The 11,475-nt window shown below is 44.6% G+C and overlaps 1 protein-coding gene across 1 annotated transcript; it reads left to right on the top strand.

The window, feature by feature from the left end:
• Positions 1-302: 302 nt before the first annotated feature.
• On the top strand, positions 303-8,670 carry LOC120093081 (uncharacterized). Its single transcript, XM_087598687.1, has 3 exons — positions 303-663; positions 6,294-7,870; positions 8,306-8,670. The coding sequence occupies exon 2, from the start codon at positions 6,320-6,322 to the stop codon at positions 7,823-7,825; it is 1,506 nt and encodes a 501-aa protein (XP_087454813.1). The 5' UTR covers positions 303-663; positions 6,294-6,319; the 3' UTR covers positions 7,826-7,870; positions 8,306-8,670.
• The last annotated feature ends 2,805 nt before the right edge of the window (positions 8,671-11,475 follow it).

Here is an 11,475-nt window from a genome sequence, read left to right as displayed (position 1 = left end):
AATATATATATATATGTATCTGTAGTTTATTCTTAAACCCATAGTTGAAATGCAAAAGGGACCCATGGAAGGTAGACATAAGGATTTTAAAGCAGGAGGCACAGCAAGCCTTCAAACAGAGAACTAAGGACAGCAAACCATCCTACAGGCTTTGATTTCTAAAAGCCTAAAGGCTCCCCATAGCCAACCTAAGCCAGAGCCTTGGAGTCCTTCCCAACCATGCAAGGACAGGTCCTATTGTGACCTCATGAGGAGCGAGTGTGAGGCGGTCCAGCCAACAGATGTTAAGCTGTAGCCAGGCCTGGATTTCCTTGAGTGTGTTTAGAGGAGTGGTGGAGTGGAGACTTTGGTGATTTTGGTGGATCTAGTGAGCAGTGTGTGGATTTTGCATTTGATTGATTTGTGTGTAGCTTGTGTATGAGTGTCTAGGTCAGTGTTTGTGTGGACAGTTGCTTTTGTGTGTGTGTGTGTGTGTGTGTGTGTGTGTGTGTGTTGGTATACTTGGTGGTGACTGTGAGTGCATCTGTGAGTGTGGGTGTGTGGGTGTGCCCAACTGTGTGTGAGTGTCTGTTGTGCCCTGTTGGTGCACTAGTTGTAGGTGTGAGAACACCTGTGTGAGGAAAAGTTTTGAGGCCGGCAGTCAGCTTGGCCATTGTTTCTAAGGTAAGCATATTTTGGTTTAAGTTTATTTGTTTATTCACTTTACATCCCAATCATAGCCTCTCCCTCTCTCCTCTCCTCCTACTCCCGGCTCACATGCCCCTCTTCCTATAATTCCCTTCCCTTCTCAGAGAAGTGGGCAACCCCTTGGGTATCACTCTGCCCTGAAAAATCAATTCCTAGCAGGACTTAGTTTATCCTCACCCAGAAAAAACAGCCCATGTAGGGGAAAGGGATCCGAAGGCAGGCAACAGAGTAAGAGACAAGCTCTGCTCCAATTGTTAGGAGCAGAAGACATATTAAGTCCTGTGTGCAAGTCATAGAATATAATTAACAATGCTCTGTCCCATGGGCTGGGTCTCAAGTTGGGCCGATCATTAGTTGGACTTTCCTTCAATCTCTGCTCCACCTTTATCCCTAAACATCTTATAAGTAAGACAAGTTTTGGGTTGAAGGTTTTGTGGGTTGGTTAGTGTCCCCCTTCCCCTAGTGAAAATCCTTTCTACCTACAGGACATGGGTATGTCAGTCTCTCCAACCCCAGCTGCTAGTAGGCTCAGCTAGCATCACTCTAAGAGACTCCCTGGAGCCTCCCACCCCCAGTCTCCTTCATGCCAGAGATGCATTGCCCAAACCCAGCCTTCTCCTTTCTCCTTCCTCTGTGCCCTGCCCTGTTCTTGTCCCCAATCCTCTCCCCATCAGTTCCCTCCCTCCACTCAACTTTTTGAATTTCCCTTTTGAATGAGATTCAAGTATCCTGCCTTGAGTCATCGTTATTTAGCTTTGTTGGGTCTGTTGATTATAGCATGGTTATCCTGCACTTTGTAGCTAATATCCATTTATAAGTGTATACATACTAGGTTTGTCCTTCTGGGTCTGGGTTACGTCACTCCGGATGACATGTTCAGTTTCTAATCATTGGCGTTCAAGTTTCACAGTGTCCTCCTTTTAATAGCTGAGTAATATTCCATTGTGTAAATGAACCACATTTTCTTATCCATTCTTCATTGAGGGACATCTGGGTGGTTTCACGTTTCTGGCTGTTATGAATAAGGCTGTTATGAATACAGTTGAGGAAGTTGCCTGTGGTATGGTGAAACATCTTTTGGATATATGCCTGGGAGTGGTATAGGTGGGTCTAGTTAGAATTATTCCCGATTTTCTAAGAAACGGCCAAATTGATTTCCAGAGTGGTTGTGCAAGTTGGTACTCCCAGCAACAATGGAAGAGTGTTCTTCTTGCTCCATATCCTCAACAGCATGTGATGTCACTTGAGTTTTAGATCTTACACATTCTGATGGGTGTAAAATGGAATTTCAGAGTCATTTTGATTTGTATTTCGCTGATGACTAAGTACGTTGAACTTTTCTTTAAGTGCTTCTCAGCCTTTAGAGATTCCTCACTTGAGAATTCTCTGGCTCTGTGCCCCTTTTCAATTGGGTTGTTTGCATTCACAATGTCTAACTTCTTGGCTCCTTTATGTATTTTGGATATTAGCCCTCTGTCAGATGTAGGATCATGCAGATCTTTCCACACTCTTTAGGCTGTTGTTTTGTCCTAAAGACAGTGTCCTCTGCACTTCAGAAGATTTCAGTTTCATGAGGTCCCATTGTTGATCTTAGTATCTGAGCCATTGGTGTTGTGTTCAGGAAGTTGTCTCCTGAACCAATGAGTTCTCAACACTATTTGTATTACATTTACTGTGTCTGATTTTATGTTGAGGTCTTTGATCTACTTCATAATCCAAAATTAAAATTATACAGTTGACAGTTTTTATATTAGTTTTAAAGATCAGAACATTTTCCCTTGAGTTTTGCTAGTTAACTACTGAACTATCTCCCTAGCCTGGGGATATTGGAGGGTTTGGGTTTGGACTTGGGTTTGGGATTTTTCTTTGTTTATTTTCCTAAGGTTAGGTTTTCTGCTTAGCCCTGAGTACCCTGGAACTTTCTCTATAGACCAGGCAGGCCTCAAACTCAGAGATCTTCCTGCCTCTGCCTCCTGAGTGCTGTGAGGAAAGGTATGGACCATCACGACCCAGGGATTATTTGAGTTTTAACCTTTTATGCTTCTGATTTTATTTTCTGGTTTTCTTTGCTTGGATTGTTTTTGGCTTTCAGAGTTGTTGAGGTTTTTTTTTTACTTCTTTTGTTTTTCTTATGTTTACAATTTGGAGAATTTTGTGCTAGTGTTGGTTTCAATCTTGTATCTGTTGAGACCTGTTTTGTGACTAATTATATGGTCAGTTAGGGGGAAGGTAACTTGAGGTACTGAGAAGAAGGTATATTCTTTTGTTTTACGATGAAATATTCTATAAATATCTGTTAAATCCATTTGGTTCCTAAACTTCTGTCAGATTAGCTATGTCTCTGTTTAGTTTCTGTTTCCATGATCTGTCCATTGATGAGAGTGGGGTGTTGAAGTCTCCCATGATTATTGTGTGAGGTGCAATGTGTGCTTTGAGCTTGACTAAGTATACTTTTATGAATATAGGTGCCCTTGCATTTGAAGCAGAGATATTCAGGATTGAGAGTTCATCTTGGTGGATTTTTCCATTGATGAATATGAAAGTTTTTTGATAACTTTTGGTTGAAAGTCAATTTTGTTAGACGTTAGAATGGCGACTCCAGCTTGTTCCTTGGGACCATCTGCTTGGAAAATTGTTTTCCAGACTTTTACTCTGAGGTAGAGGCTGTCTTTGACACTGAGGTATGTTTCCTCTATGCAGCAAAATTCTGGGTCGTCTTTTACATGTCCAGTCTGTTAGACTATGTCTTTTTATTGGGGAATTGAGTCCATTGCTGGTACGAGATATTAAGGAACAGTGATTGCTGTCTCCTGTTGCTTTCGTTGCTAGAGGTGGAATTATGTTTGTGTGGCTCTCTTTTGTGTGTGTTGCAAGGGGATTACGTTCTTCCTTTTTCTAAGGGGTAGTTTCGCTCCTTGTGTTGGAGTTTTCCATCTGTTATCCTTTTTAGGGATGGATTTGTGGAAAGATATTGTGTAAATTTGGTTTTGCCATGTAATATCTTCTTTCCTCCAGCTATCGTAGTTGAGAAGTTTGCTGGATACAGTAACCTGGTCTGGCATTTGTGTTCTCTTAGGGTCTGTTTGACATCTGCCCAGGATCTTCTGGCTTTCAAGGTCTCTGGTGAGGAGTCTGCGGCAATTCTGATAGGTCTGCCTTTATATGTTACGTGACCTTTTACCCTTACTGCTTTTAATATTCTGTCTTTGTTTTGTGCATTTGGTGTTTCTTTTGTGGTCCAATCTATTTGGAGTTCTCTAGGCTTCCTGGATGTTTATGGGCATCTTTTATTTTAGGTTAGGGGAGTTACCTTCAATAATTTTTTGAAGATATTTACTGGCCCTTTAAGTTGGAATCTTTCTCTCTTCCATCTCTATTATCCTTAGGTTGCTGCAATTTTCAATTGCCAACTGGTTGTCTCTGGTGTTATCTGGTCTTGCTGACGATAACAGTGGCTTGACCCTCCTGTAAGCCTGTGTATCAGCAATCCTGGAGACTGGCTTTCACACGGTCATTTCTGGGTACAGAGAGCTTTGGGACTGGCTCAGCTCTGGTTGGAGGCAGGAATTGAAAGGGTTCTATCCCAGACTGCTCCTGGGTTGGTGTGTCCTGAGGGCTTCAGGCAGGACCCTTGGAGCAGAACTGATGGTCTTAGAACTGCTCTCTAGTGTGTCTTCGCCCCTTGTGAATGGCTTTCAATTCTTGCACAGGGAGAGACTGCCTGACTGCTCCTAGGATCCTGGGTGCACAGGGCTCTAGGCAGGTTCCTCTTCTGCCAGGAACGTGAGCAGAATTGGTGGCCTCCCCCATGCTCCCAGAATTCTCCTCACTTCTGAGAGTCCAGCTGTCTCCCCCATGGGATTTGGGTACCTCTCATAGGACTCTTTATGCATGGGAGTTTTGGTTATTGCTGTTTTTACTCTAACTGGGGATTTGAGTTTGTGATTATTTGTGGTTTTTAAATCTTATATAAATTCTTGGAGAATTTCGTACTTCCATTGAATGTATTTGGATCCTCTTCACTCCCTGCATCCTTCACCAACTCCTCCCATATCCATCTTCACAGTCACTTGCCACAACCCACAAATTCATGGTTTTTTTAATAACCTGGTGTCCTGTGTTCCTGAGTGTGGGGAATGACTCTCTTCCCTATGTGTCGTCAACTGTCAATGTTCCCCCTCTGGGTTAGTCATGCAGGACTGCTTGATTTTGTGGAGATCTGATGCAGGCAGTCACAGCTGTTGGGAGTTTATGAATGAGGTGGTCTTGTGTTGAGAAGATATTTTGATATGTCTCTTCCCAACCCCAGGATCTTACAATTTCTCTGCCCTTGTTTTCCATTATAATCCCTGAGCCATGGAGGGAGGGAGGGAGGGAATGTGGACACACCCCCCACACCTGTTTCGCCTGAGTACTTTGTCAACAGGTATTCTCCAGTCTTTTAGCAGCTATGAGTTTCTGTGCTATTGCACCAAGAACTTTCTCTGAGATATGAGAGTTGTACTATTAAATCTGAAGACTTCTTGCAAGGATGTGCATATGAGTAAGAACATGCTGTGTTTGTTATTTTGAGTCTGGGTGAGCTCACTTAGTGTAACCTTGTCTAGCTCCAAGCATTTAGTTGGAAACTTGATAATTTCAGTTTCTTTTACATCTGAATTACATTCCACTGTGTGTAGGTACCACACTCGCATTAGTCATTCATCAGCTGGATGGATACCTAGGCTGTCTACATTCCCTGCACCGTGAACAAATGAAACAGTAGTGAACATGGATGAACAAGTGTCTTTGCAGCAGGAAATATTGTTCCTTGAGTATATCCCAGGAATGGCGTAGCTGTATCAGGTGGCACACCTATTTCTAGTTTTCTGAGGAACCCCCACACTCTACAGTGGCCACCTCAGTTTATATCCTCCCACGGACACTGTGCATGAGGGTCTCCATCCCCCACATCCACCCCAGCATTGTTGCCTTTGCCATTCTGATTAGAATAAGATGAAGTCTCAAACTAGTTTTAGTTTTCATCTCCCTAATGGCCCAAGATGGTGAACATATACATATATATTTCTTAGCCATACATTCCTTAGCCATGCATGACTTGTGAGAAAAACCCTTTGAAGACCCCTATCTCAATTAATCCCAATTATTCACTGGGACGTTCCCTTAGAGTTGTCTCTTTATTACTTTCTATATTCTAGGAGTTTTGATGAGTGCGTTCTATTTTGTTTTAATCTCTAGGTATTTAGCTTTTATGTAGTTTTGCTTGTTTGGAGGTTGATTTTGTTTCATTTCATTTTCTGTAGCTTGGGTTTTCTAACTGTTAATAGTTTTAATTCCTTTGATTGTTCGTATATTTCGTTGTACATTTTTTTTCTTACACGATCAGTGATGTTGATTCTTAGTGTGGCTGAGCTGTGCTCCTCCCTCCTAGTGACTAGTATGTAGTTTTTTACTTAGGATTTCCTTGGCTTTGTACGTTGTTTTACTTTTGAGGGTTTCTGTTGTTGTTTTGGTTGGTTTTAGTTTTCTGTTTTTCTTATTTTTCACTATTTTACTTTCCATCTTAGCTCTCTTTCTTCCCTTTATTTCTTTTTCCTTCCTCTTAGGTAGCATTTATACTCTGTTACCTCCAATGAGCTTCCGGAGCAAACGGGAGTCAGAAAGGCTCCGATCTCAGGGCAGCTCTTGCACAGAGAGTTTCTGCTCTCAATATTTGGTTTTGAATACCATCGGCCATGGTTTCCACGCGGCCGTGAAGTTGGCCGTGCACCGCCTCACAGGTACCCCCGTGGCTGTCAAAATGCTCCTCAAGAGACAACAGTGGTGCCAGCAGGTCACATCTGAGGTAGAAATCATGATGAGGATCAACCACCCAAATATTGTATCTCTCATACAAGTCATTGACACTGAAAAGATAACATACCTCATCATGGAGTTGGCCAAGGGGAACCAGCTTTATTCTCGCATCAAAGAGGCTGGCCATCTGCAGGAGGATGAAGCACGGGGCATATTCAGACAATTATTAAGTGCTGTGGGATACTGCCATGAAGAAGGCATTATACACCGGGACCTTAAACCCGATAACATACTAGTCGATACCAAGGGAAGAATTAAAATCGTTGATTTTGGCTCTGCCACTCAAGTGCGGCCTGGGCAAAAGTTGAGAACGCACTATGGGACTTATGCATTTTCTGCTCCTGAGCTGTTCCTCGGGAAATTTTATGAGGGCCCCAAGGTCGACGTGTGGGCCCTAGGAGTAATTCTTTATTATATGACAGTTGGAAAACTCCCATTTGAGGCTGTCGGGCTACCACTACTCCGAAGGCAGGTTGTGTTAGGGACTTATGCTGAACCACTTGGCCTGTCAGAAGAGCTACAAGACCTGCTGAGTCTTTTAATGAAAGTGAATTCCCAGCAGAGGCCCACAATTCCTGACCTTTTGACTCATCCCTGGCTTAAGATAGACTCAGAGGGGTTCCCACAACCTTGTAAGGAACTCATCCCCCTCAGGCCAGACCCAGCCATTCTTAGAGCAATGCAGGACATTGGATTTGAAGCCCAAGAGGTTAAAGACTCCCTCGATCAGAAGAAATTCAACCAAAGTATGGCTTGTTACTACTTTTTGGAAAAGCAGGCTCTTCAAGAGTGTGACATCCCAACCCGGCCTCATCCATGCATGACCCCATTCCCGACCCTTGATTACCCTGCTACTTCAGTGCGAGGGCTCAGAAGGCGAGGAAGCGAGCCCAGATGGCTCGGGTCATCCTCTGATAGTCAAGGTTCTGACCTCGGCCAGACAGCTAGTCATGGATTAGTCAAGAGGGCCAGTTGGCCTGGCAGTCTTCTCTGCAGGCCACATCAGATAACACCCACAGTGGAGCTAACCCACAGAATTTCTATTAGTGACCCCTGCTTTTATTCAGTGCACAGCAAAGGCAAGAAGACCATCAACACTAAAAGCACAGAAGACAAATCCAGTGCCTCAGCAGAGGTTAAGCCTGTCGCAAGCAGGCCCTGGCCCAAAAGATTTAGGGGGTGGGTCAAGAACATCCGAAATGGCCTGATGAACCTGTGTTGCTGCATTCCGTCCAGAAAAAAACCTCCCCTGGGGCACAACAGAGTTGTTCCCCAGAAATGAAGAACATAGAAGGAATCCAGAGAGCAAGCATCCAACACTGCCCAGGTACATTGCTGTATTTGTATCTATTTTGCTCATGTCTGAGTCAACTGGCAGGTTATCATAGTGTGTATGTCTATGGGATGATGCACGGGGAAGCTAGGTCTAAAACACCGTGGGACGATGGTTAAGTCTAAGCTACCAGCACATCTGTCATTGCCGACAGTAACTCCCATGTTTATCCTGCTCATGGGAATACTAAAATACATTCAACTAGAAAGAGACAGCAGGATACTGACCAATGTAGGAGGATAAAGTTGGAGAAGGAAGAGAAGGAGATGCTGAGGGAGGAGAGGGTGGTATGGGGTGGAGGCTAGGAGATGAGGGGAAGAGGTTCAGAGAAGCTTGGAGAGCAGTTTGGAACAGGGTGACCACAGCTGGAGAGATGCCCTGTCCAGCAGAGGTCCCAGAGTCCCTCTCACATGTGTCATTGCCTTTTAGAAGATCACTAGAGGATGCCGGATGCTGCATCTCTGCAGTCCCAGTGTTGAAGAGGACCCACGTGTGGACACGGACCTGCAGAAGGGAGCGCTGTGAGAGCTGTCACGTTCCAGGTCAGCTGTCGAAGGATGAAAGCAAATGAAGAGATGCCAGGTGGCAAGAGAGCACCTCAAAGGCATCACTCTTCCTGGTGGAGGTTGAAAACCAGTCCAAAGCTGGTAAAGACCAGAGCCCTTTTGCCGACCAGGGTCACATCACACACCTCCTCTTGGCACAAGTTCTCGCCTCACTCTTAGTGGAGGATATACGGCTTCTTGATGTGTTTATCTGACTCTGAGAATAAAATAGCTGTTTGTGAAAGATGACCTCGTAGATTTTTCTGCATCTTCTTCACATAGGAAAATTGGCCCTGTGGCATTCCAAGGCCCCAGGAAGAATAACTTCGTGCCTCAAACCATCAAATTAAAAGTGCCTTGGAAGGGACCAAGCTCTAATGTACCTGAATGGGGAAAGTGTAGGAAGTGTAGAAGCTCAAATCTAAGGACAGCATCATATTCTACATGCTTTGATTTCTAAAAGCCTAATGGCAGTCTTTATAGCCCACCTGAGCTGGGTCAGGATAGGTCCTGCTATTAACTCATGAGGAGTGACTGTGAGGCAGTCCAGTCAACAGATGTAAACTGCGGCTAGGCCTGGATCTTTGAATGAGTTGAGAAGAGTCGTAGAGTGGAGACCTCGGTGATTTTGTTGTATCTAGCGAGCAGTGTATGGATTTTGCTTTTGATTGGTTTGTGTGTGAGCTTCTGTATGTGTATTTAGATCAGTGTGTGTTTGGGAGGAGGGTGGCTTGTGTATGTGGGGGGGGGCACGCATGTGTGTATATGTGTGTGTGTTTTCTTTTACCTTTACTTGAATGTGTGAGTACCTGTTTGTGTGTGTATACATGTGTGTATGTGTGTTTCTGTAGGTATTCCTGTGGATGACTGTGAGTACATCTGTGTGTGTGTGTGTGTGTGTGTGTGTGTGTGTGTGTGTGTGTGTGTGTGAGTGTCTGTGCCTTGTATGTCTACTAGTTGTTGGTGTGAGAACACCTGTGTGAGGAAAAGTGTTAAGGCCATCAGTCACCTTGGCCATTGTTTCTAAGGTAAGCGTCTCCCTTATGTTTTTCAAGTTTATTTATTTGTTTATTCACTTTACATCCAAATCATAGTCTCTCCCTCTCTCCTCTTCTCCTAGACCCACCTCACATGCCTCTCTTTCCCTAAGTCCCTTCTTTTCTCAGAAAAGGAGAGCCCAGCTTCTTGGGTATCACCCTGCCCTGGGGCATCTAGTCCTACCAGGAATAAGCATATCCTCACCCACAGAAAATGCTGCCCATCTAGGGGAAAGGGATCAAAGGCAGGCAACATTGCAAGCGAGCCTCTGCTCTAATTGTTGAGAAACCTACCTGAAGAGGAGCTGCACATCTGCTACAAATATGTAGGAGGCCTAGGTTTAGCCCCCGCATGCTGTTTGGTCGGTGGTTCAATCTCTGTGAGCCCTCATGCGCCCAAGTTGGTTGACTCTGTGGTTCTTCTTGTGGTGTCCTTGTCCCTCTGACTTTCTCAATTCTAGTTCGTTTTTCCACAAGACTCCTCAAGCTCCCCCTAACATTTTTTTTTCTTTTTTTTCAGAGCTGGGGACTGAACCCAGGGCCTTGCACTTGCTAGGCAAGCGCTCTACCACTGAACTAAATCCCCAACTCTCCCCCTAACATTTACCTCTAGGTCTCTACATCTGTTACCATCAGGTGCTGGAGGAAGCCTGGCAGAAGACAGTTACATCAGGTCCTGTCTGCAATTCCTAGACTATCTTTAATAGTGCTCTCTCCCATGGGGTGCATCTCAACGTCACTGCTTGGACTTTCCCTCAATCTCTGCTCCATCTTTATCCCTGAACATCTTGCACTTGGGACAAATTTGGGGTTAAAGCTTTTATGGATTGGTTACTGTCTCCCTCCCATACTGGAAATCCTGCCTGCCTACAGAAGTCCACTTCAGTCTCTCCAACCCCAACTGCTAGTAGTCTCATCACTCTCGTAGACTCCCTTGAGCTTTCTGAAAGAAAGAAAGAAAGAAAGAAAGAAAGAAAGAAAGAAAGAAAGAAAGAAAGAAAGAAAGGAGGAAAAGGAAACAAGCACACAGAAAGAGGGGGAGGTGGAAGAGTGGAAGGACAGGGATAGGGAGAGGGAGAGAGAGGGGCAGAGAGAGAGAGAGACAGAGAGATACAGAGAGAGACACAGAGGGAGAGAGAGACAGAGAGACAGAGAGAGACAGAGACAGAGACAGAAACAGAGAGAGAGACAGAGTAGATGGATAGATGCTGCTGTAGTGAACTTAATCCCTTTAAAGTAGGCCTTCTTCTGGAGATAGTAACACCAGTCAGCCTGCTTGGAGTTTTGCCTTTCAGTGTCTTACAGCTTGTTACCCAGCAACTAACTATAAATAAGAACCACAGGGCAGGGAACTCAAACCTGTGAGGCCTGCCCTTAATTCTAACAACTCCCACGCCTGAGCCTAGCACAACTTGTCTCCTCGAGGCTCAGCGTAGCTATCTGTGACATAGCTGGTTCTTTTCCAGTGATGATGTCTTGTCTTGACACCAGTGCCTCCATCCTCTGTGTAAGGACTGTGCATGCCCCTTACCACTCGACTTTACCCTCCCAGCAGCACCCTGTTCCAGTTGTACTTTTGTTGTGATGAAATACCCTGAGAAAAGCTACATGCCTTTGGGATGAAGAAGAATGCTTACTGCTGCATAGAGCACTTGCTATGTTCCTATTTAGCTGTCAGGGAGCCAACAGAGGACATCAGGAAGGACAGGCATCAGAAAGTGTTGCCCCTAAGCCTACTGCAAAAGCAGCCAGCCAAGTGGTATTCTTGTTGAGGTAATTATCCTTGTTTGAGTGGCATCCACCCCATAGCTCAGTGTCTACTGTGGTCACAGGAGCCCTGTTCTGACCTGCAGAGGCAGTTCCCACTCCAATTTCAAATACATCTGGCTTCTACCAAGAAGCATGGCTAAGAAATGAGTATTTATTTTACTCCGCTGGAACACTGGCTTCCTCTATCTCCTCCATGGGACTCGATTAACTTGATTTTAAAGAAAGACACGTTCTTCTTAGAAACCCT

Source organism: Rattus norvegicus, chromosome 1 (genome assembly GCF_021556685.1).
Source record: "Rattus norvegicus strain SHRSP/BbbUtx chromosome 1, alternate assembly SHRSP_T2T, whole genome shotgun sequence".
Taxonomy (NCBI): Eukaryota; Metazoa; Chordata; class Mammalia; order Rodentia; family Muridae; genus Rattus; species Rattus norvegicus.
The sequence above is the reverse complement of the archived record's forward strand: the minus strand, read 5'-3'. Positions and strand labels throughout refer to the sequence as shown.